The following is a 27,103-nucleotide window of genomic DNA, read 5'->3' as shown; positions in this document are numbered from 1 at the left end:
TGACGCAGGACAGATTACGCAGCTATCACGAAAATGTCCCTGGATGAAATGTTGAATAAATGTCTCCTGATGCTTTATAAATACATGTCCTTTGACATGGAGGAGAAGTATGGATTTAAAAACAAACACAGGAGTGTAACACGTTCTCTGATGAACAGAATTCTCTTTCCTCATTCATGAATTACTAGAGTAACATTTTTTTAATTGGAAAAAAAACACAATAAAGCAAAGTGAACAAACTTTAAAAACTATCAACAAATATATTTATTGTGGTGGCTTTCCCCCTACTAGATACACCTTGTTAGAAAGTAGTGTCCCTTTTAGTCCCTGGCGGACCATAAAGCATAAAATAAGGCTGGTTTTCTTTCATTGAGAGAGAAAGGAAACACATGACTTTGCAAATACGTTGTACTTCCCTTGCTCTAATTTGTTTTGTTTTGTTAAAGCAATTAGAGTTTTTTCCCTTTATTTTTTTGGACATATCTTTTGGGCACATGTTTACAAATGTATAACCCAAGGGGTAGCAGAGGCTGGACCACACAGTGCTGACATAAATCGGAGCCCTGTTAAAGGTAATCACAACCCTTCACAGTTCGGTAAAACACAAAAATAATCTCCAAACTAAGACTTCTTCCACATTTGCCTTTTTCCAATCCCATACAGTATATTCAGCTCTGGGACACACTTTCGCATTTCTTGCAGAAGTACAGGATGAAGGCAATCGAATCAACCTTTACGAAGTTGTTTCTGTGATGATAAATCTTATGATGCCAGGCCCTAATTCTGAGCGCTCTCTAGATCGCATGGACAAAACAACACTGTCCCTTGAAAGACGTTTCTCTTCCCTGATCTCCTATCTGCTTTGAAGGGATACTGCCTCATTGAATTTGTAGAACTATCTTTTCTTGCTTAAAACAATAGCTTGCAAAAAAATATTTCTAAAGGAAAAAGATGTTGCTTCTCCAGATGTCATCATTATGCTGTTACATCATGCAGCCTATAATAAGTATGTACAAATTTCTTGTCTCTTAACAGCGCACAGAAGCATGTATGATAACCATCTGAAAGTACCCCTTCTTTAAACTTTCAGCTCTTTGTTGTTAACTATGCTTGTACGAAGAACATAGCAACTATCTGGAATGTTGTTTAGACTGAGCAGTAACTGATAACGTCCATTTGTGGTCCTAACGGCTAGAGCACCTGCCCTGGGCCTCTGGCTGAGATAGCAGCATCACAAGTCTACAACAACCTCATGGGACCCTCTAGTGTACAGTGCCGACTGATACCGATTTCTGTTGTTTATCTTGGACTTTTCGCTTCTTCTGCTGCAGCTTGTCTTTGCTTTCTCGTTGTTCTGGAGTTTCTCTGCTGGGCTCCAGACCTTTATTGTCAGGTACTGCTTCTTTATTTTCTTCTTTATGAAGTTTTTTCCTTTTCCTCTCCCTTCCCTTTTTTCCTGAAATGAAAGGATACTCCATTAAAATATATATTTAATTAGGCTCTTTTTGGTTACAGGAATCAAATATGTACTATTTAAGTCATTCATTCAACTACTCTTTATTAAGAGTAGTTTCAAATGTGCTTGACACAATGGATGTATGTGTGGATTGTGATAAGAGTTGTATGAGCCCCCAATAAAACGATTAAACAAATTAAAAAAGAGTAGTTTTATTAAGGTTTTTATGATATTTCAAGAAATTGCAACATGAAACACAGACAAACTATCATGATGCAATTAATATATGATTGTTCCGAATAGTAGCGATCTGTATTCTTACAAGTTTAAAATTTTATATATATGTATACACTTTCATATGAATATATATTTAATAGAGAATTGTGAGTATACTTTTCATCTATTTGATCTGGCCTCTGTTTGAGGCACCATTTTGCAGGAAACATTTCCCAAGTCGCAGCAACACCTTTGCAATTTGCTAGTATTTCTGGATGCCATCTACTAGAAGAGCATTGATTTGAATAGCAAACGTGGAAATCACAATTGCTGGTGGACACTAGGATAAATATACTCTATTTGAACACAAATATTTTGATATTAAAATTATATACTTTGTATCTTCTTTATATGCTTAAGTGGTGTTACTTACCAGTAACTTCCCAGTAACCCAATGGTATAAGCTCCTACCACCACCCATCTAGTACTTTGTTGTACCATGGCTGCTTGCACGTTTTTATGATGCTAGAATCTATGCCACCACTATTTCAAATACTAGCAAGTTCACTCATGCTAGACACGTTTCAGTGGTGCTTCTAATCTAAGAGAGACTAAAATGAACTAGGAACAAAGACCTAATGGTCTACTTCTGAAAACCAGCCAATGAAACCTGTGGGACTTGATTTGGACATATCACCAAGACGGAGCAATTGCTCGAGGACACCAGGTGCAGTGGAGGGCAGGGCAAGGGAAACCCTTGATGTGAGGATGCAGCACAGTAACTGCAATGAGAGACTTGAACATACAATTATGAAGATGACTTAGGGCCAGGTGATGTTTCAAAGATGGACATGAGTCAAGGTCGGCTTGGTGACATGTATCTGTCTGCCTGTCTACCTTCCATCTGATCGACAGACTGACCTACTGAGTTAGTTTATTGTGCCAACCTGGCCGATAAACACACGTGGGATTAATTGAAGGGCGGAGGGATAAATGGCTCAGTGAGCCTCGCCTTTCGAGTTCTTGGGTCTCTTGCTTTGTGATGGTCAGACCAGGGTGCAGCTGCCTTAGCCAGTTCCCTAATTCAGCTGGCAAGACTGACTTCCTGCAAGACATCCCCAAGGAGAAGCCGCATGGACCTACCCCAGTGTAGCCCTGGGTGCTGGAGCAGCCGTGTGGAGACCCCTGCCAGCGCTGAGATGGTTACACGTTCACTGAGTCGGCTTTCCTCCTGCAGTCGGCATTATTGCCGTGTGTTTAGTGAGAAGGAGGAGGACTTTGTGGATTGGTGTCAGACATATGGGTTAATGTTGGACTCGTAGGGTTGGGCAGCACTAGGTTGGGATGTTTTCTTGATGTGCACTGAACACACTTATACATGAATTTCTGTGGATTTGTTTCTCTAATATACCCAGACGAACACACCTACCTACCTAATAGGGCAAAGACTGTCTTTCTATTAATTAAATGAACAGATTTATTAAATATATACTGGATTACATGTAGGTCCCGACTTTGAACTAGATTTGAAATATAGATTTAATTCAGATTCACATTATAAGGCATCTCAAAAAGTAGAGTCGACATCCCTTTAAAGCAGCAGTTCTCAACCTGTGGGTCGTGATCCCTTTGGGGGCCAAACGACCGTTTCACAGGGGTTGCCAGATACATAACAGTAACAAAATTACAGTTATGAAGTAGCAGCAAAAATAATTTTATGGTTGGGTGGTCACTACAACATGAGGAACTGTATGAAAGGGTTGTGGCATTAGGAAGGTTGAGAACCACTGCTTTAAAGGTTTTGAGGTGGGAATTCATCTTGCAAGGTAGAAAGCGGTCAGGGCACAGAACTCAATTTTATTCTATTGGCATGTAGAGCAGGGGTCCTCAAACTTTTTAAACAGGGGGCCAGTGCACTGTCCCTCAGACCGTTGGAGGGCTGGACTATAGTTTAAAAAAATAACTATGAACAAATTCCAATGCACACTGCACTTTTTTTTTTTTTAAGGTGGAGACAGACCCAGTCATGGACATGGCGGCCTGCTGGGTCTCCTTGCTTTATTAGTTTCCAGCCGATCAGTTCAGAAAGTTGGAGAGGGTGAGGCTGCCACCAGGAGCTCTGGATGTACTCTCCTGGGGCCGGCTTGGCAGGTACAGACTATGGGACAAGACCTCCCAGGCCCCACGGGGACTGGTAGGAAGACCATGGATCAGTGGCTGCTGTCCCACACAGATGGAGACCTGGGACTCGGGTTGTGCCATGGGCTTGCATGCCCCAGCAGGTCACAGGCCATCAGTGCCCTGGTGAGCCTGGAAGGATTTGACCAGAGCAATTCATGCAGGGACCGGGCTGGAGCCACCGACTGGGACATGGCCTTGTAGTGGTTGCATCTACTCACACAACTTAGGGGGTCAGCACGGGCCCTGGTGAGGGCTGGAGCCCCTTTGGGAATTGGGGCTCATAGGGGTGAGGCCAGATAGGCAGGGAGGGGCCGCTAGGCTGAGGAGAGAAGCCAAGGGTGTTATGTCTTTCAAGACAGACACCTCAAGACCAGAGTCCCAGCCTCGAGCCTGGAGGCCAAGATGAACCAGCCCTCGCCCCATCCTGGCACAGGGGGGTAGGGTCCTCAGGAAACACCGCCCCCCACCCCCCATGCAGCCATCCCTGCCTGAAGGTCAGTAGGCTGTAGTTCTAAAGGGGGGTGACCAATGCCTGTGGCTGCTTGGGTTGGGCTGTCTGCTTACTTCCCCTGAGAGGCAGATTTGTTACCTTTAGGGATGAACTTCAGGGAGCTGCTGAATATTCAGAAGCGAGACTGCCCCCGCTTGGGGCCATCATTGAGGAACTCGTGCCCAAGCCTATGGCCGCATTTACCGCAGGACACCTTAAAGGGAGCAGGCTGATTACGCTGTGGCCGTTTGGCCATGCTATCATCGTGGATGGTCTCCGTGAGGGCTGGCCACGGCCACCAGTGCTCATACTTGGAGCGGCTGCAGAACAGCACGTAGCCGCACTTGGCACTCATGTAGACAGCGGGTTCAAAGTGATTCTGGAAAACCTCACCCCGGAGAAGCTGCAGAAAGACATAGTGCTACCAGGTTCCCATCCCGCTCTCACTCTCCGGCAGCTCCGAGTGCACCGACCCCACCACACATAGCTTATTTTGAAGTAAAAAAACAAAATGGCCAAAAACACCCGGCGGGCAGGATAAATGTCCTCCGCGGGCCGCATGTGGCCCGCGGGCCCTAGTTTGAGGACCCCTGATGTAGAGGAACAGACTAATGCAGTCAAAATATTTGTGTTTGGTATCAGATTGGATACACAATTTAAATTCATGTCTCTATAGCAAATGAACGTGATGTTTTATCACGTAAATATTTTACATGTGAAATCTAACATGTGAAATACTTCTTGAGGGCATGTTTTTGGACACACCCAGTGATACATACCTCAGTATGAGGAATTATTGGTGTAAAACAAAATAACAGGCAATGAAAACAGAACCAACTCTTCCTTGATGTTGGATAAACTTTGATAATGTGCATTCCCACATCCTGAGTCTGATAATATTTGAAATTACCCTCTGTTTACAATGAAGTCACTTTAAGCAAAGTCTTTTTGCTAAAATTGTTTGCCTGGGAGAACAAAAATATTTTCATGTCCCTAAACAGGCTGAAAATATTGAATTCAGTGGTTTGGCTTTCTGTTTCCTGACCTTTGGTAATGGAATCCTAGAGAGTAGAATTATTAATACTACACAAATATATTAAGCCAATACAGTTTCCTTGGATTGAAGGTTATATGCTAACAAGGCTAGTGTTATTATAAGATTATGTTTATAAGGCCATCCCGTTTACTTATGAAAACTTGCCTTGTTGGGCTCAATATAAAACACCTCCAAAATCTGAACTCTAGTGGGGACCCCTACCAAGGATAGGCAAGTATCAGTTATGGATATGTAGCAGAAACGAAAATGTTAGAGTTGACTATTGGGCCTAGGAGTCCTGGTCGTGTAGTAGTTACGGGTTGGGCTGCTAGCTGCAAAGTCAGCAGTTCAAAACTATCAGCCCTTCCCAGGGAGAAAGAAGGGGCTTTATACTCCGATGGAGAGGTGTGATCTCAGAAACTCAGTGGCATTTCTACTCTGTTCTCTCTGGCTGTTATGAGTTGGCATGGGCTCTATGGCAGTGAGTTATTAATTTTAAAAAAAATCATTTTATTGGGGGCTCCTACAGCTCTTATAACAATCCATACATCCATTGGAGTTATTATGCTTAAAACTGTATATTCGTACACGGATTCACCGATTTCACTATTCTTTTCACTTCTCCAAATATTTCTGGGTTGATCCAGATTTCCACAGAAAGATTAGAGACCTTAATTTATTTTATTTATTTTCTTTTTCCCATCCTGGTTTTAAAGATTATGTAATTCAAGTGCTGATTTAAACTTGAAAGCTTAGAGCAGAAAAATTAAGAGCAAATTTACCTTCGGAATAGATAGCATACTTTTTTAGCTTATAAAGTTCAAAATGTTGGCTTTCATGTTAGTGCTTGGTTTGCAGAGGGAGGTGGCTGCAAAGTTAGGTTATATAATATTTCCATTCAGAGTTGCATTTTGGAGGTGTTCAAGTTCAAGCTCTGAAAAATTGTCAGGGAGAATCATTCCAAAGTTGTGTAAAAACTACTGACACCACACAAAATGTTGTTTTTATGGAAACCATCCAGGAGTTTAGTGTTAGACATCGTTCTCTTGATGATAGTCTGACATTTTACAGCTGTGAACCCTAGCCATAATGTTTTGGACACACAAGAAATATATTGTTTCTTCCTTGGTCACAGATTGATTTATATGTTTTCTAGCCCTTTGTGAGAATGTAGCCAACTCGCCTGCCTTTCTGTTTATTAGCACCCTGACATGATTATTTCTTAAGACAGGCAGAAACATTTTTGGAAGTGGATTGAAACTCGGTATTATAACTTTATTATCCAAGGAATAACTATTTAGTCTGGGCGGTGAGTGAAAGGGGAGGATTTAGCAAAGTAGAAGGAAACTAGCACATCGTACGTTTTTGCTGCCATACAGAGAACTATTGCACAATAGAAAATTGGGATTAAAAAATACTTTATAGGCCATGTGTTTGTGGGTGGAAATGCTAACTACCCTTTTGCATAAATAAGATCTTTCCCTCTGGTCCAAGAAATAAAATAGAAATGTAGCAGAGTGGCTGTAGCCCATTAAAGCTCATGTGCAATTTTGGAAAAAAGGTTTTCATTAGATGGGTTTCTTTTCTAGTCTGGTGACTTTTCATTGATGTGGTTAGTAGTTATTTTTCAACTTTTTTGTTGTTGTTGCAATTTTGTCGCATAAGCATTCCAGGTATCACAATCTTATATATATGACACACATTCTAATTTGTGTGTATGAATATGTGTGGTGCCCCAAGTCTCAAAAATGGGTGGGGAGGGCTCCAACGATGAAAAGAGCGTCTGTCTTCTGTTTGTGTTCCAGCTACGAGAATGGTATTAGGTAGAAATAGCAAACAGAAATCACTCTTCGCATTTAAGTACAATCTGAGCTCTTGCAGGAGAGCAGTATGGTATGGAATTTAAGAATATGTTCTTTAAAGTCAGAAAAATTCCCTGTTCACAATCTAAGTCTGACGCAACAGGTTAGGTAACTAGTTGTTGATCCCCCTCGGGCTTAATTGTCTGAGATATAAAATATGCATAAACATTTCTATAGGCTAATCTCTGAGGATTAGAGGAGATGTTTTTAGAACTCTCTGCACATTGTTCTGCACCTGTGGGTCACAAGGTAAATAAAGACTAATATTATCAACTCATTACACAAACATGAGTCACGTCTCTACTCCATGTCAACACCTGGGGATACCGTTGCGATACAGAGACAGATAGGATGTTTACAGTCACACACTAATGCTTCAATAGAGCTATGGACAAGATCCCACTGGGAGCACCGCAGAAAACGATCAAACTTTGCCAACGGTGACTGAAAAAGGCTCCCCAGAAGGAGCGATGTTTAAGCTGAGGTTTAAAGCATGAATGCGAGTTTTCCAGGCTGTGGGGGAAGAAAGTTTTGCTGGGCAGTGAACAATCCTCCAATAGCATGAAGGTAAGGCGAGGGCATGGACTGCACCTCCTTGGTTGCATCAGAGTCTATACACAGGCTATTATCCAGGAAAATGGAAAAGAGATACAGGATTCGATGGCCATTTGGCACTTTGTCCTGTAAACCAGCAGTTTTGAAAAGTGGAGGAGGATAAGTAACAGAATCTGAGAGCAGGGCAGAGTTTGGCTGTTTCTGTGATTCGTTTTTAGAAGGCCAATAAAATATTATGACATGTGGCTTTTTCTATTTCAGAAGCACTGCTGTGAGTAATAGGAATCCATAGAGGGAGGATAGTAAATGGCTAGTGTTTATTTTTTGTGTCATAACTTTTCAAAGCATAGTTAACATTCTGCGAAGGCTCTTTTGCCACAGATTAAAATTTCGTTGAAAATTGGTACAAGGGGTCTTCAAAAAGTTCGTGGAAAAATAAGTATGAAAAAAAACCCTACACATGATTTTCGAACATTTTTGCACCAAAATAAACTTGTCTGAACTCATTATAACATGTCTAAAGAAGATCTAGTCTGAGGCAGAAGGTTAAGACGTCAGTTTAAAAGCCGCCTATCAGAACAACATGAATTCTGCAAATATTAAAACAAGCGAAGAACATCAAATGCACAGGAAGGTTTCTGAAGCTGTGTAAATGTGATGGAAGCAATAGTCTCTTCTTTCTCCCCAAGATCAGCTAGTAGATTTGAACCACAGACTTGGTGGATGACAGTCCATGTCCAATGCTTACCCAAGAGGATTCATTTACATAGAAATTAGAAGTTGACAAATGGATAGTTTAAGAAGAAATGAGATGCTGCTGCTGAAGCCTACAAAGGCAGATCACCCACATCATTTGTGAGGAAATAAAAAATCTTGTTTCCACCCTAATTGAAGAGGACCACCGAGAGTTAACAGCAAAAGCCATGGCAACACCCTAGTTAACTCAATTGGGTTAGCTTGCTGAATTCTGATGGTAAAATTAAAGTTGAAGGAATTTATGCTTAACGGGCACCAAAACTGTTGCACCAGATCAGCTGGAGACAAAAGTAGAACTCCCGATGGAAATTCTCAAAAAGTGAGATCAAGATCCTAAAGAATTTCTTGGAGGAATTGTAACCAGAGGTGAAACATGGCTTTACTAGTATGAAGACAAAGCAGAATGAAGGCAGAACTGGTGTAGTCAAAGTAAAACTGGACTGATAAGAGCAAAAGTCATTGCAAGAGCTTTTTTGGAAAGCCCTAGGCATTTTGCTTGTTGAATTTCTAGAGGGCCAAAGAATGATAATATGCACTTATTGTGGGAGAGTTTCTGTGGACATTTTGATAACTCCATTCATGTGTCATAACATGGTTGAAATTCTGAAATCAATTCTAGCTCTAGGTTAGTGCACCCAGTGTCATCTTCTGGGAAGGTTCCCTCAGTCACAGTAAAAGCAGTTTTGCTCAAATCTTGTTTTTTGTGTTGGCCGATTTAAGAGAACTGTGTGTGGCTATGAAATTTTGTTTCCTGCTTGGGAAAATTGCCACAGAAACTGTTGTGATGTTGAATACAGCTTACTAGGACAGCACTATGGGAAAAACTCAAGTGTACACGTGGTTTTCTCATTTCAGAAAAGGTGAAATGTTGATTGATGACAAATCTCATTCTGGACCTCCATCAACTTCCCAAATAGATGAAAATGTCAACTCGTAGTGCATTTGGAGTTTTTTTCCACCAGGTCAGACTGTTAATCAAGCTTTCTATTTAGAGGCTGTGAAAAGACAGGGTAACAGTATGCAACAACAACAAAAAAATAAGGTTGATTTGTGGCAGATGGGGGACAGGTTTTGCCACCATGACAATGCACCTGTTCATGTAGCCATCTCAGTGTGGCAGTTTTTGGCAAAACCCCCCCAGCATACTTTCTTGCCACCTGACTCACCTGACCTCACTCCGTGCGACTTCTTTTTGTTTCCTCAAATGAAGAGTTCCAAAAAGAGTGTTTTGACGACACAGAAGAAGTGGGGGAAAAAAAACAAGGGAGGTTCTGTCAGCCATACAAACAGAGATGTTTGAAAAATGTTTCCAAAAATGGAATCGCAGATTTGACAGACATATTAAGTGCAATGGAGAGTACTTTGAGGGTGATCAGGTTGTTTTGTGAAAAAAATTAAATACATAGCTTTGAAAAAAATTCTATATTTTAGGGGGTACCCCTTGTATACAAGGGAGCTTCAAAAATTCACTGAAAAGAAAATACACTGTTTTCAAATTTTATCTTCCACAAACTTTTTGAAACCTCCTCATATATATTCCTTTATGTGCACATCTTCTAAAGTCTTCTGCAAGACTTCCAAATATTAAGCCAGGTACGGTTGGGCCCCTTCACATTCATGACAATGCCATGCAGGTGCAAGTGGAACTGTGACCGCAGGGTTTTTCATGGCTAATCTTTCAGGAGTAGAACACCAGGACTTTCTTCCAAGGTGCTTCTGGGTAGAATCAAACACCAAGCTTTCGGTTATTAGAAAAACTTCCAGACATAGGTGACTTTTTAAAATGCAGATTCTAGGTTCCATCCCTAGAGAGTAGGATAGGGAGATCTTACGAGTTTTCTAGTCCCTTGTTCACCTCCAGGCTCTTCTCATGTGTAGCCACATTTGAGAGCCATTGCTATAGATCAAGACACCACCCAAATTCCTTAAGCATATTATTACTCCTTACTTATTGTCCACCATTTCACATTTATGACAAGAGTGAAAAATCTAGTCTGATTATTTTTCACAGTAAGGACATATGTCTATAGCAGTAACAACTCTCACATTGAAAAATGAGTAAACACTGTTCTGATGATTAAGGTTATGTGTCAATATGACTGGGCCATGATTCTCAAGAGTTTGGCAATTATGTAATGATGTAATTTGGAAGTTGTGTAATGAGGTAGTCATCCATTTTTGCAACCTGATGTGATCATCCTCCATTTTTGCATTATGCTGCTTTCAGAGAATGCTGAATTTTATATAGATCTTTGGGATTTAATTATGTCAATAAGGGAGGAATGAGTACATATAAAAATTACTTCACCTCTTATGGTTACAAATTTAATTTCTTTCATTTTCCCTAATATATATATGAACATTCTCATTTTTCTTATTGTTGCTACTAATTTTTTAAGTCAAGTTTTCTGAGTAGGTGCAATTGGATTAAGCACCGAGACAGAAAATGAAAATGAGTTGCAGATCGTTTTTCCAGAAAATATTCAGGTTCAAAAATGAACAAAAAGAATAGGCACGGAAAAAGAACAAGGAGAAGAAAATGATCCTGAATGATTGGTCTTAAGCTACATAAAATTTCAAGTGAACATATAAATTATAATGCACATTCAATTACCTTTTAAATTATAACTGCGTGATGATTGAAAGGGTTGTTATCCTTAGGATCATAAATCAAATTCATTTTCTTAAAGTTCCTTGTATTATAAATATCAGATAATTTTTTTTTATATTTAGGATATACATACAGGGGTCCTTTTTAACGACTTGCTTCTTAAATGGTGTCCTTCCAAAATTTGTATCATAAATCTTAACCCACTACTTGTGGATGTATTCCCATTTGTGCATTGAATTTTCTTTTTTTATATTAATATATCTTAAGCCAATTACTTTTGAGTTAAGAGCAGATCAGGCCACAGAAGCAAGGAAAACACAGATGGAGAGACAAGCCAAGCCACATGAAGATTGCCAAGGAATCAAAGAACAGAAGCTGACAAGAGACATGGACCTTTACCCAGAGCTGGCACAGAGAGAAAACCTCCTTTAAAGCGATTGCCGTGAGTTCAGACATCTAATTTACTCAACTGTGAGAAAATAAATTTCTACTGGTGAAAGCAAAAATAAAATAGTTGCTTCTTGTGAATCTTGCAAGGGTCCACTAAGGGGAGCCATTGAGCTTTATGTAGCTCTACTTCTTAAAAAGGTTAGTTTTTTGCAAAAAGCTAAAAAACGTATTCCACATTTTAGACTGAAGACAAAATTTCAGTGAAATTGAAGGACTCAAGCCAATTCAATAACTATGCTGTTAAAAAGATGAAATTAATTAGTAATAACTTTCTGTTTAGTGTGGGAAAAATTATTTTAGAGGCCTCTAAAATCAAAACAAAAGATGCTAACATGGAATGAATCTTAGGAATCCTGAATCAAGAAATGGACCTATTTCTTTGTGTGTGTGTGGTGTGTATTGTTATTTTGTATAGCAGATGAAAATCTCAATGTTTTTTCTTTTAAGATAAGATTTCATAATGGAAAATTTGCAAAGGAAGAAAAATTGCTAGTGTAACTTTTTCAGCAATTATGATCTATTGTGGTGATACATATTTTGAGGCCTTTGAACTGTGGGCTATATAAACATTGGACAGCCAGATCCAGTAGTTGAGAACACAGCTGAAAATTAGCAGGGCCAAAATTTCTTTCTCAGCTATATTATTACCAAGTGGAATTGACTTGGGAAATGCACCCAAACCTTTTGTTTTTTTCTTTTGGTTAAAGAAAACCAAAATGTGTATTCTTCTTGCTATTGTTTCAACCTGGAACTGCATAACATTTAAAGTTATATGTTAATATACTAAATATCTATTCTGTAGTTTGAAGGGGAAGAATCTCTGTTTTTCTATTTAATGTTGATGATGCTTCTGATTTTTATTCACAGAAAAATAATTTGACTTCCATCATCACTTACTTGACTAAATGCTGCTTGTTTCAGATCAGGCTTTTGAGCAAGTTCATGCGGGTTTGATCTTCCACTGGGAATTTGTGTTTTCACCCCAGGTATACTGAATCAGAATCTACATTTTGATCAAAATTCCCATGTGATTCTTAAAAATCTCATTGAAATATAGATTTTGATTCAGTATATCTGGGGTGGAAATGCAAATTCTCAGTAAGGGGTCAATTCAGATTGAACCAGTTTGAAGCTCTGTTTCTATTCCACCGTATAATAGACCGTTAAAAGAAATATAATGAGGCCATTAAAACATATGAAAATAAATATAACATTTTGCCATCAATTGAAAAGGGCTACTTAAAGTGATGCAATTTATTTACCTTATATTTTTTGGAGGAATTCAGAAACAAGAGTGGGCAGACTGTAAGAGACAGAGGGTAAATTTTAGGGAGTAGGGTCAAATAAACCCAAGTTTCTTACATGGCACTGACTGCCTTCTGTGGCCTGGCTTTTGCCTCAGCCATATTCCTGGCCTCACGCTTCTCTTTCTAATCTCTCCTACATCCTTCCCAGTGCACTCCATGATGTTTACTGATCCAATATATCCGATATATTCGACTAGAATGCAATATCTGATACATTATGTTCTGACTAGTTCAGTATTTAGTTTTCAGGAATACTGTCCTGATGTTTCAGGGTCTTTCCAGGCTAGATTCTTCATGCTTCTTCTTTGACTCCAAACTGCTAGCCAGGAATCTACTGAAGATAAGTAATGATAATTGTTTTTGAAAATAGTAACAGTAATGATAACTAATGAAACTTCATTGGTTACTTCTATGGACATCTACATATGGATACCACATGGAAAAAAAAACCAGAAACTAATCTGTTGATTCCTGTAATATTCCATCTGGCAAGGCCCACCTATATCCCAAAACTCAAGGCTATTGTGATAAGTAGGTTTATTGTGCCAACCTGGCCAACAGGAACATGTGAGATTAATAAAGTCACAGTTTGATTGAAGGGCAAAAGATAAATGGCTTGGCAAGTCCTGCCTCTCTCTTGCTCTCTGGTGATTGGACCAGTGTGCAGCTGCTAGTTCTCTGCTTCAGCTTGTGAGATGCACTACCTGTGGGACTGCCAACCCATGGATCATGTTGCTAGTTTGAGGTTCCTTTGGGACTTGCTTCACCACACTGTTGGTGTATACATTGCTTGAGCTTGAGATTGCAGAATCCTGTCATCTTGCTGCCTGTTGGTGTCCCGCCCTGCTGATTGTTGTTTTTGTTTGGACTGCCTGCTGTGCAGGCTGAGAAGACTCAGCTGTCTGCTTCCCTGACCTTGGACCCAGCGGCCCTCATGAGTTGAAGGACTTTCAGTATATTCACTGTTCCACGGAAGTGAGTTGAACTAAGCCCTCTGTACTGCTGTGTGGACTAATTAGCTATTATATTCCTCCATTATCTATCTATCTATCTATCTATCTATCTATCTATCTATCTATCTATCTATCATCTATCTATCTATCTATCATCTATCTATCGACCTACCAACCTACCGATCTATCTAATCATAAGTGTCCTGGTTTTGTTTCTCTAGAGAATTCTGTCTAACACAGCCATAAAATAAATTTGATTTACAGCAGCCCTATGTGACAGAGTGGAACTGCCCCCATGAGTTTCCGAGAGAGGAAATCCTTAAAGGAGTAAAAAGCCTCATCTTTCTCCTCTGGAAGGGACAGTGGTTTCAAACTGCTGACCTGTGGTTAGTAACCCACTATGCCACCAGGGCTCTCCACATGTATAGTCAAGGTTATATTGTTGAAAAACGGTATCTGCAATGAATGAAGAGCTGGTCTTGCAAAATTCTATCCTATGATTTCCGACATCTTTATCATAACCAGTGCCATATTTTCTACCTACTGATTTATAGTGTTCTTTCCCATCCCCGAAACTTTCACATTCCAGTCACAAGTAATTGAAATGAATGAATCTTGATTTCATGTTTGATCAATGTCAAACTGCAGAAGTTGGGAAAACTCTTTAATTTCTTCATCGTTGACATTCATCATTGGTGGTTAAATTTGAATAACAGTCACATGTACTAGTCGTCCTTGTAGGCATATGGTTAATATGCTATCACTGACAGTTCTGCTTCAGAGTCTGTGATAGTTAGGTTTATTGTGCTAACCTGGCCAATAGGAACACGTGTGGCTAATCAGGTCGCAGTTTAATTGGAGGGCAAAGAGGTAAATGGCTCTGCAAGGCCCGCCCCTTCTCTCTTACTCTCTGGTGATTGAACCATCATGCTGCTGCTTTAGCTAGTTCTTTGCCGCAACATATGAGCTACACTACCTGTGAGTGAGATCAACCCAGGGATCATGTAGCTGGAGCTTGAGGTTCCTTTGAGACCTGCTTCACCACACTGCTGGTGTTTGAACTTGAGGCTGGTGGATCCTGTTGCTTTGCATTGCTTGTGTTCAATATCCCATCCGGGCCTGCTTAGCTAAACTCCCGAGCTACTGACTGTTGCTGACCCATCTTGCTGCTTGCTGCCTGTGGGCAGACTCTGCTTGCCTTGTCCCAGGGAGGACTCTGCAGTCTGCTTCCTTGACCTTGGACCCGGCAGTCCGTGTAAATTAAAGGACTTCCAGTATATTAACTGTTCCACGGAAGTGAGTTGAACCGAACCCTCTGTGTTGCTGTGTGGACTAATTAGCTGTTATATTCCTTCTCTCTGTGTAAACCAATCTATATCTATATCTATATATATCAATCTATAAAATCATAACTGTCCTGGTTTTGTTTCTCTAGTGAACCTGGCCTAACAGTGTCTATCTTGAAATGTTCTTTTTGATGAGGAATGTGATGTCATTCTCCTTCATTTTGCCATTCCTGCAATAAGACCATGTGATTGACACTGGCCAAGTATCACTTCACTAACCATGTAAAGATTGGACTCAAACTTGTAATACCTCCATTTTTATTAAGTGTAGGCTCACACTTAAGTCCTTTGTGCTTCGAACACATGTTATGGCATCAATGGGAAATATCCACCAAATGCTTTTTTTTTTGAATTTAAGAGAATCACTAAGCCAAGAGCACTGTCCTCATCGTTGATGAAATATGGTTTTCCAAGTAGCAGGAAAATCCTTCATTTCAAAAGGCTGAACAGAATGCTACTTGGAAATTTATTCCAGCTGGTTAAATTGAAGAATTGAAATAATTCCAAAAAAAGAGAAAATTCTCTTTTCTGGGCGTTTATCACTTGATTTTCATTTGGATACATTTCTATCTACTCCAAGAACTTGTCTTGGGCTTTTATTCTTCTGAGACAGAAGAAGTGTTGATGGCCGTGCTGGACTGTGCCGTGCTTCCTCCCTTACTCAATGTCTACTGGCTGCACTGAAGAGGAGATGGCCTCACTCTTGTTGACACATTTGCAGTGATTGATTGAATAGACACTCGTAGATCGTACTCGCGTTCATCATTTTATGCACTAGTTGCATAAAGTGCACTAGACTTGACTGTCTAATTCTCATTCTGTCACAGCCCTGAGCTTCTCTTCTTTCAAGCCTTATATTGTTGTTTAGGAGAAAACATGTAGCTTTAATCTGCAATTAGATCAGATAGGAAAAACAACTACCAAGTTACTTATTCAGTGTGGTGTATTCCATGATATTTTAGCGAAACATAAAGATTTCATCCACTTTTGTTAAATAGTTATTTTTAGGCATTGACTGTTTACCTATGTCAAACTATTTTCCCCCTGTAATTTTGCTTACATTCTCAAATGTTTTCACTTTGCTTCTGCAGTTTCTTCTTCATTTTTTGCTCTTTTGTTTTTGCTTATTGCAGACACTGTTGCAAACTATTGATTTCTTAACTCTTTGGAAAACATAGTGAACAACATTTACAAACTAACTCACTCACTGCCATCCAGCCAATCCCAACTCATAGTAACCCTATGGGTTAGAGCGGAACTTCCACGATGCAAAGAAATGCTTCTTCTGTCTCCCACAGATGAGCCGGTGGTTCCAAACTGCTGACCTGGCTGTTTTTAACCCACTGTGCCACCAGGGTTCTTAAACACTTTGTCTCTTTTAAATTGAAATATATGATGAATTTATTGTGTTTGTCATGTAAACAAGATCATCGAGGGCATATATTGCCTGTGAAAGCACATGTCATTTTAAAAAGAAACCTGAATGGAATGGTTTGTTTTTATATTAGTGGATAGGAAGGGAAGACAGAGAGCCAGAGAGCTGCAAGCCTGCCACGGCCTGTTGTAATGCGCGGTCACGGTGACTCGGACTCCCGGTGAGCTCAGGTGTGCAGAGTAAAACTGCTATGTGGGTTTTTAGGCTGGGAGCTCTCGGAAGCAGATTTCTTGGTCTTTCTGATGGGTTTCCATGAATTGTCTAGGCTCACTCTTTGGTACCATTCTGGGACTCCACGTGGATCTATTTCACACATCTCTCACTCTATTTGTTGGTGCCAATATCTGTTATGAATTACAAATTCTTTCCATATGCACTTGCACAATCAGTGAAATAGTAACTGTATACACTTGGGTGCAAGACAACTGTTTCATAAACTTAAAAATCTGTTGGCAGTTGAATGTTCACTAAACTAGAAATATCACTTTGTAATCAGGTAAAGTTGTGAAATTTGGCTCTGTTTCCTTTTCCAGCTTCTCACTTTGTTCTCTTTGTCATTATTCTGATGTGTGGCAGAGTGGGAAAGGAGAGTTGGGAGGCTAGATAGGTGCATATGCACCCAATATGTGTGGATAGGGAAGTGCATGTTTATGGACAGGTCTCTCTTGCACAGAGGAAAAAGCTCTCTTTTTTTCCTCGTAGATTTAAAAATATTAATTCAAAGTTAGAGTCTGCTTTCAAATGTACTTTTCAGTAAGTCAGAAAGGAGATTACTAAAAGTTCTTCAGAAATTCAAACTTTTAAATTAAGAAACCTCTCTAAGTCAATCTTGGAATTCTTTCTTATAGAGCACATGTTAAATTGCCACCGGTATGCCCTCTACTGTTTTTCTACACAAACACTCAAAATACTATAGAGAAAAGTTAATATGGTCCTCTAATAAGCATCTATATCCAGCCTTTCATAGGGGGCACTATCTATGAACACTGACATTGCCATTACCAGTTTTCTTTCTCTTTGTTACTTTCCTTCCATTGCTTTGCTAGGGTTCCATTGCGGATTGAACTGTATACCCCACAAGTATGTACTGTAAATCCTAACTCCTATAGCCTAACTTGGGATGGTGAAATAGGTAAACACTTGCGTGTCACTGGAAACACTGGAGGTTCAAACTCACTCAGTAAGTAGTTCTGTTGGGGAACAACCTGGAGATGTGTTCCCAGAAAAAAATTTAGGGGACAGTTTTTATGTATATATTCCCAGTTGCGAATAGGACTTTATTTGTTATGCTAATCAGACTCTATCTGTAGGGTGTATTTGAAGCCCATCAACTTTGGAATATAAGAAAAGAGCAAACTAGAGACAGAAGGATGCATAAAGTGGGGGGAATGGATGTCACTTGGAGATCACCAAGGAGCATAGGAACAGAAACTAAAAAGAGACGAGGATTTTTCCTGAGAGCCTACAGAAAGAGAAAGTCTTTTCCGAGAGCAGATGCCCTAAATTCTGACTGCTAGCATTCTAAATGTGAAAAAATACTTTTGTATGCAAGTGTTGGCACAATGCCTGAACTCTAACTTCACAAAGAGGGAGGAAGATGAACCTTAACAGTATCAGCCACACAAGGCTGATTCCTATGGCTCAGAGGTCAAATATGCCTCCAATCTTTTCAGCAATTCTGACACCAGCTATCACTTCCATGGCATTCTGCACTTACATCTGTTGGATTAGATAATTCATTGCAAAGGCCACAAAGAATACACAGATAGTATCCAGGAGTGTGGAGCTTATTAGAAAAGGAACCGGTTACAAGTCAGGCTCAGGAACAGTTCGTCAGTCAGGCTGCCCTTTTCTCAGCAGTGCTGAAGACAAAAGGATCTTCACCTGTGTTTACCTTTTCACTTTCCTAAGAAATCCTCAAAGTCACGAGTCTTCTCTGTGCATCTGTGTGGTCAGTAATGAGTGGATTATTGACGCTCGCTGAGCCTTGTTGAGAAGTAGAGTGGCGTGGGAGGAACGATTGGTGTCCGAATAAGGTCAAGAAGGCTAGAAGGTGGAGGCTTGTCTGCCCTGCCTTATAGAAATTCCCATGGGCTCATGTGGAGTGGATTCTCCTCCTCCCTTGTGTAACCAGAGAAGGTCAGACATGGTCCCCTTGCAATTTCCTCATGTGGCCACTACTCAAATTTGAGGGAGTGTTGGAGAACAACAGGTGTCTCACATAGTCAAGCATGCTGTGATTATCCAATAGTCCAAACAACTTGTCCTAATGAGTCCCATTTATTATTATGGAGTTTTCAGCCTGTCACTTCTGCTCCCATTTTGGGCCTCATGTTCTCAGGGATCATTTGGATATGTAATGCTTCAGCAGATCAGCTTTGAGACCAATTCCGCAGTGAACAACTGTAACCTCTCTAGGACTGTTTTTAAGAAGAGCCCTTACACATTCCAGATTGCAAGAGAGAGGCTACTAAGAATTCCATTCTGTTCTATTTTGAAAGGGAACTCAAATTCTAGAATTTTAGGGGTTTGACATCTTTAAAGTTTCCCTGAGGTTAGAGGTATGGACCAGTATCAATCTCCCAGCCCAAAGCTGGGAAGGGGGCCTAACCAAATGTTTCTGAGACCATTTAGAGGATGAGTTGATCGGGGTGAGGGGCAGAAAGGGGAACCAGAGCTGGTCAAGAGTGAAAAATTTTAGAAGTCACAACAATATTTTCTTAAATTATCTGCTACAGCAGACATGAATGATGCTTTATTTGGTACAGTTGCCAATTCAGTCTTCTTTTATAATCATGAAATATGGCCTGGCACATCTTGTCCCGATCTTGGGGTTTTGAGTTCTGTTTTGAAGTGGTGCGACACAGCCTCTGAAGCTTGACTTTCCCCTTCAGTCTTCAATGATTGTGGCTTTTGTTGTTACGCGTTGAATTTTGCTTTCAATGTAATTCCATCGAAACTGAAGGACCATTGGATGGTATGATGAAACTTCCAATATAAGAGGGTGTAGTGTGGGCAGCAGATGGGATGTGTCATGCAATTAATGGGAAAAGAAAGTCCTAGGGAAGACCTAAGCAAATGAGGTGAAAATTAAAACAGTAGGGTGCTTGGTTGATCACTGTATATGAGCTCCTTTCTTATCTCCAGGGAATTTTAAGCAAGGTATAAGTAGGTTTGGAAAACTTGTCATTCTGCTATGTTGGGATAGGGAGGCAGGAGCGAGAATCATTGCTCTTCCATTATATCTCATCCACCCTTAAATCAAGGGAACTATTGCACCCTGCCAACTCTGCAGAGGCCTTGAGGAAATAAACACAAAGTGTCTCCTGGGTAGCCTTCCCCACATTCAACCAGGTCTGCATGTGCCCCAGCAAAGGGAAAATGATTCGATGATTTCTAAAATGCAGCAAATATTTCAGAAATCATTGAATAATGTAGTAGATCATTTGTACAACTGTTTAGTATACCTGACAAGTGGTTATATTTTGTATGTATGTCAGCATATTTAGCATTTTATTTGTGCACAGATTTGTACTAACGCATTTTACTGTTTTGTTTTGTTTTTCCAGTAGTTTAAAAACCATCTCTTGTCTACAAAAGTCCTCCAAGGGACATTTCAATGGCTGCTTTCCCAGGAAATCTTCCCTGGTCATTCTCCAGGTAGTGAGGAGAGAGTGAAATATAGATGCTATCAGCCACCCAGAAAGTAATGAGACAGCTAAGCAGACCCAACTGAATTTGTAGACAATTTCTCAAGAGGGCAATCATAAAGATGAGCAAGACCAGCTAATGGTTGTCTTTGGAAGTCAGGAAGACCTTAGTCTGATACTCTGTCAAACCATTTAGTCCTTGTCTATCATGGTGGGTGGGGTGGAGGTATCATCAAGATTCAAGTTGATTTTTTTAATGTATGTCTATAAACTATGTGATATTAAATTACATTTAAAACATCTAAAAAGAGTACAGGAATATGGAATTTTGGCTTGGCTCTATTACTTATCAGCGATGGTAAGGAAAGTGTTGTCTGCACCTGTAGTGCTGTGGATGCATGGCCACCCTATGTACAACAAAATGAACTAATGCCCAGTCGGGCACCATCTCCACAACCATTCCGTTGGAAGCTCTTGTTGCAGCCACTGTGTTATTTGTCTGATTGAAGGTCTTCCTCTAGTTCTTTGATCCTCCACTCTAAGAAGCCCAACATTCTTGCCGTATTTCTTCCAAGATAGATTTTTGTAAAATGGAAACAATCATTTCTGTTAGTCTCACTATTAGGGTAGACGTAAGAAACAAATTTTAAGCAAGTGCCTAGAAAACAAAGTCTTATGAAATTTTAATCGTTAAACTAATATAATAAAAAGACTTTTTGGAAATAGAAAATATCTGAGTGAATCAAGTTAACTTTGAAGATAAGCTACCCTTAAACTGGTGAAATAAAAGTCTGAGACATAGCTATAAAACAAGAAAAAGAAATCAAAGGCATACAGATTGGCAAAGAAGTAAGACTGCAGATGATATGATTCTATACGTAGACCTAAAAGGCTAGAAAATAAATTTGTTGTAAATAATTGAAAACTTTGATGCCTTGGCAGGGCTCGAGATCAACCTACAACAGACAAAACTGAAGCAGACTCCTGTGTACATCTCTTTGAGGGCCTTGCTCTCTTGCTCTGCCCTTCTGCTTTGCCAAACAAGATGTCCTTCTCAAAGGACTGGTCTCTCCTGACAACATGCCTAAAACACTCAAAATGAAATCCTCGCCTCTAGGGAGCACTCTGGCCACATTTCTTCCACGACAGACTGGTTTGTCTTTAGCAGCCCAAGGTACTTTCAATATTCTTCACCAGCACCACAATTCAAACGTTTCTGCTCTTCTTTGATCTTCCTTATTCAATGTCTAACTAATGTCTAATCATATGGACTTTTAAAGTGAAAGAAAGCAAAAGTTCAGAGGCATAGTTTGTGAAAAAAATCGTAACCTTGTATTTCTGACTTTGTAGATGGGGCAAGGAGACCACGGACAAGGAATGCGGGTAGTTTTTAGAAACTGGAAAGGATAATCCAACACTTTTCCTTATAGTCTCTAAGGAGGAACAAACCCACATTTTGTGGTTTTGACCTTTTGAGTCCTGTGTTGGACTTCTGACCTATCGAGCTGTATGTCAATAAGTTTGTGTTTAGTTTTTGGTAATTTATAATGGTATGATAGAAAATGAATAAAATCCAAACTTTGTAATGATTTTCTCATAGTTCAGCTTGCAAGCATATGCAAAAACCAGTTTTAAAGATCACATCTCATTATACAAGTGCAGTAGGATTATTAGATATCATCTTGATTATGGTTAGCACCTAAATTGTGACTTGTCTAAGTTTAAACACCCTGATTTTGTTCCGGGAAATTTGAAGAAGTTGAACTTATTGATGATCAGATGCATATTGGTAAATGATTGGTATCCGAGTGTCCCAAGGAAACTGTATCCTAATTTTTGAAATGAAAAGTTCTTAATTCTACCACCAGTACAAAAACCTATGAGATCCTACCATTTGCTTTTTCTAAAAATGATCTGATCATTTATTAGCGTGAGACAAGGTGCATGCATGGGTCCTTCCTACTTTATTTTTACATATAAGGTGGGTATACTTTCAGTGTCAATTTGTGAACCAGAATTGCCACGAAGCAGACATTCATCTGGACTATATCATCTGCAAGATCAGCTTTAAGACAAATGAAGGAATGTGGAAACAGATTCTTTTGGAATGCAATTACGTGCATCCTCAGTGCACCCACACCAATGCAGTTACAGAATTTTGTGGAACTTAATTCAATATTTTCTCTACTCTTGGTGTTTTCCTTTTTTCCTTTCACTTTTTCCTATCAAAACCTCCTGAGGTCAGAAAGTTGTGCCCTTTTCCAAGACTTTGTTCAGTTAGTGAAGGTTTCTGAGCTAACAAGAAATCAAAATGCAATGCTGCATTATGTCAGAACTGCATGTTTAGTCTGCCTTCCTTGAAATAATCAAGAAAAGTTATATGTGAAAAGACACAGATACTCCTTTCTGAGTGATATTTTCATACTTTTAAAGTTCAATATGAAGAACTTTAGTTGAAATCTAGAACGATGTGTTTTGTATACCTGAATACTTATTGCTTTTACTTCTAAAAGTTTATAAAACAAGTATTCTGGGAGAAGTATAAGCTACCTCTTTTATTTTTTAAACCACATTATTCAAAGCAATAGAGGCTCAATAATGCTTTCTCTGTTGTGTATCTTAGCTCATTTGAGCATTTATAGGGTTTAATACTCTACTGCATTATTCTGATTTACAATTGAACATAGAGAACATTTTGATGTCAGATTTTCAAGCAATTGAAGAGGGTTTCTGAAGAAGTATCTAAAACAAATGTCTCCAATTTAAACTTGTCTTTTGTTTTTATGATTAAATAAAAACCGTGAGCTCAGATTTAAGCTGTTTTAAACAACTCATTCAGAGTTTAATCATTTAGAGGCTTGCATGTATGAGCCGGAGAATCTCACCAAGAGGCTTCTGTGGTGTTAGCCCAAATGATATAAAATGTTTGTCCTTGTCAACTACTTAAAAATCTGTTGTTTTCCGGTAATGAACTTAAATTGGCTGCTTTGAAAATACTTGGGTTCACGATTGCGGCCAGTAAAGGCTCTCTCATAAGGTGCATAGTCTAAAAGAGTAGCAGAGCCAGTACCCATTTGTGTCCCCAGCTCGCCAGGTCATTTCACAGCTCCCTTTACCCCAGAGATGAAGCCAAGACAGAGTGCGTCTCCCCGATTATGAGACTAATACGACTGTGCTAAAACTAAGTTTGTCCTCTGTTGGGGGGTTAAGTGGAGAGAAAATGTTTTGAGAATGATGTACAAATGCGCTTTACACAATTGATGTGTGTATGGATTGCGATAACAGTTGTATGAGCCCCTCATAAAATGTTTAAAAAAAACACACAAAAAAACAACTCAGCAAAGCTCAAAAAAAAAAAATTTGTCCTCAAAACAACAACAATAAAACCCAATAAGAAAAAACAAACTTTAAGACTACCGCTTGGCTCTCTTTAACTTCTTTTTCTGTACAACATTACAATCGACTATTGAAGGTCAGGTCGGGTGGGAATTGGAAAAGACTCTGGCTTATTATCCTTCCTTCCCCACTTCGACTTTCATCTCTTTTGCTCAAGTTAAAAAATCAGAGAAAGCAAACCCAAATCTTTTAAATTTACACTTGAAAAATTATTTTCAGTTCTTTTTGCACCCTTTAAATATGACAGCCTGCTCTCATGCACTTTACTGTACTTGCTAACATACTATATTTATTTCTTATCACATTCTAATACAGAATTCCATTTTGTAACCAGTACTTATTCCTGGCATGGAGTATTGGATGCCAGCCTTGAACTGATTCTAGATTGCATTATCCCCAACCTCATTGGCAGGGCACTACCCTCTGCTGTTATCAGGGCAAACATGTCTGCTCTATGGCCAGTTGGGTTCAAGAAGGAAGACAAATGTCACAGTTGACAGCTACCAGTTGAATGTAGACCTTCTGGAACATCAAGGTATATATTTGTAATCAATGAGCATTTGGTACAATTTGGGATCTTAAAAGGCTGGGACTAAAGAGCTATGATAGCTAAGTAGATTTCAGACTTACTGGCATAATCCCAACAATTGGATAACATGTAATATAGTTTTTAATGATTTGCTGGTCGTGTGTCATTCTTTTAAATACCCAAGGAATGAACAAACCATCCAGGGGACACTGACATGAGCAACACCACATTCATGGGCACTTCACATTAAAACCCCCAAGGGATGCCAGTTGTGCGTCAGAATTCTCCCCAGGTAGAGGAAGGCCCTACCATTGTGGAAAGAGCAAGTTCAAAGGAATTCTTAAAGTATTAAGTTTGAGAATCTCAACTTGGTTGAAGTAGGAAAGGTACTTACTGTTTATCAGAAATAAACATTTGCTGTGACAGGCAACCCAAGGTGATTTTCAAATATGCAATAAATCTGCTACAAGGATGATGGTTGAACTTTTTCTTCTGTATTTAGCAACAGGCGTAACAGTTATTAAGATGAGACTTGGACGTTTATTTGAAATTAAGTAAATCTACAAACCCTGGAGTAGTATATTTATTTTTTAAAGTCTGCCATAGTCTTTCTTATCATTTCAGTCCTAGAATATCATGATTTCATCCTAAATTTCATTCTGGGGACTCCTAAAATGAAGTCCCCTTTCTCTTCCTAGATATTAAAATGCTGTGTGCTTTTTTTTTTTTTTTAAGCTTATCCTTTATCTTTTTGGCCACAGCAATAATAGGCATGGAAAATAACCGACTCAAACAATTAGGGCTTTAGGACCCAAGAGGCTGACAGTAAAGAGTATTTTAGGCATACACACACACACACACACACACACACACACACACACACACACACACGAAATAACAAGTCTCCTGATGTTGGCGGTCCAGCCCCTTTGGTTCTAGGCCTGTACTTCAGCTTCCTTTTCTGCTTCGTCATTGCTTTAACTCCCACTCTGAGAGCAATCGCATGCCCTCTGGAGACGAAGGATCTTCCACTTAATCTTAGCAACGCAATCTGCACACCCTCAGGTTTGCTGAGGCTCCTCCTGGGTGGCTTTCATTTGTTTTAAGAACATGAAAGCATCTCATAAATCTATATTTATTATATTGGTGAGCAATCTACTCTAATTAAATATGAAATGCTGAAGATAACGTTAAAGTAACATGGGGATCACAAACCTCTTTTTCAGAGTGATCTCCTGGCGGCAAGAATACTCTGGAATTGCTTTTGTCTTTTATTTATGCCTGGATCTGTTAAACTTTCTAGAGAATCCAACAGCATATCATTTTCAGATGGGCATTTTATAAGTCTTTTAAAATAATAGTGACTTTTTATGATGAATACAAAATGCTTGTGAGGAAACAATTTTGAAGAAATCTTCAGGAGGAAATAATTAGCAATACCTTCATTTAATGTGTTACCACTTATATTAGAAAAATTTTAAACTAAAACTTTAAGTATTTAAAAACTAATGACACAATTTAATGCAAGATATTAAAGCTGTTTACCTAGTCTCAAATAATAGAGTCTTTAAGAATATCCAAGTTTAACAGTGGACCAATTCTCACTAATTTTCAAACTAAAATCATACTGGAGATGCAGAAATCAGTTTATATAATAAAGAAATAAGTTTAAGTCCATGAATTTAGAGTTTATGGTTTAGAAGTGACTGTGATACATGTTAAATTTGACCATTGTTGTCAGGAAGAAAAAAGATTTGTTAAACTTAATAATATTGAAACTAACAGTTGTATTTATAGCTAATTAAATTATAAAAATGTATAAAATTTTCTCATATTTTATATTTATTTATGAAAAACACATTGGGAAATATTATTTGATAGCTGATATAGTCACTTAACCAATTTCCACAGAGCATTGATATAGTAACCAAACACAATCGAGGAAAGGAACCCAGTCGTACATCTTTCAAACATAGCCTATCACTAAATTTTTTTCTTTATTTCTTTAGATTTTCTGGATTTTCAGCAATCTGCAAGATTATGACTATCTTCCACTGCCCACCAAAACAAAAACTAAACAATGTGTTTTGAGATTATATCTTTAATAAAGCAATTCTATTTCTACAGTTAAACAAACGAATAAAGCAAGCAAAAATGATCTTTAACAAAAAAATCCAACAGTCCATTGGACAAATGCTGGGCGGAAAACACCTCCACAGCATCCAACAAGTAGCTTCCTCTTGGAGAATGTGTATGTTGCAGGTGTGAATGAATTGCAGAAGATAAGGAGAGGGAGGTGAATGCTGAGGGCTTTGTAGACACTCAGAAAAATCACATCTCTTTGCATTGAAATGCAGTATAATATCTATTAATGCAAATTTAAAACATTTAAAATTCATGCAACTGTGCCTAAAGTCAGAAAAATAAATGAAGTATAAACATTTTGCTTTGATTCTTGGTCTATTTTGGAGATTTAAGATTTACTATTTGAATGTTACTTCTGTCAGAAAGTCCTGAAAATTGACCCAAGAAAATGTTACTGTGAACTTCAAATGGAAATCTACGGAATGGCAAAGAATAAATACCAACTGACCATAAAACCGACTGTTTCCAAAAAAACTGTTGCTGACTTTACTTCCCCTTTTCTCACTCTATGTATTATTTCTAATTGCTGCAAAGTCCGCACACACTTAAACTCTGAAGAAAATATGCCAGGACTTGGTTCACTCTAATGGCTGTAGACAACACGGTACTAGGGAGGCCGGCCTGAAAAGCCAGGGCTCTCTTCTTCCCATAGCACAGAAGCAACAGAATAAAATCTAGTTTCATAATAGAGCTACTCTCCTGGTTTCTTAATATCTGATATTTCTGTAG

General features: G+C 39.0%; 1 protein-coding gene and 1 pseudogene across 1 annotated transcript in view; both read right to left on the bottom strand.

The window, feature by feature from the left end:
* Positions 1 to 246: 246 nt before the first annotated feature.
* The window catches only part of RSPO3 (R-spondin 3), a 106,308-nt gene continuing 79,451 nt past the window's right edge, over positions 247 to 27,103 (bottom strand). The window contains exon 5 of the mRNA XM_004702055.2: positions 247 to 1,456. Within this exon, the coding sequence (XP_004702112.1) occupies positions 1,263 to 1,456 (194 nt within the window). The 3' untranslated portion in view covers positions 247 to 1,262. The remainder of the gene's footprint in view (positions 1,457 to 27,103) is intronic.
* On the bottom strand, positions 4,477 to 4,760 carry LOC115871002 (annotated as a pseudogene).

Source organism: Echinops telfairi, unplaced genomic scaffold, assembly GCF_000313985.2.
Source record: "Echinops telfairi isolate 266 unplaced genomic scaffold, ASM31398v2 ScPeMD7_3533;HRSCAF=4204_0, whole genome shotgun sequence".
Taxonomy (NCBI): Eukaryota; Metazoa; Chordata; class Mammalia; order Afrosoricida; family Tenrecidae; genus Echinops; species Echinops telfairi.
Note: the sequence above shows the minus strand (reverse complement) of the source record. Positions and strands in the feature narration are given on the sequence as shown.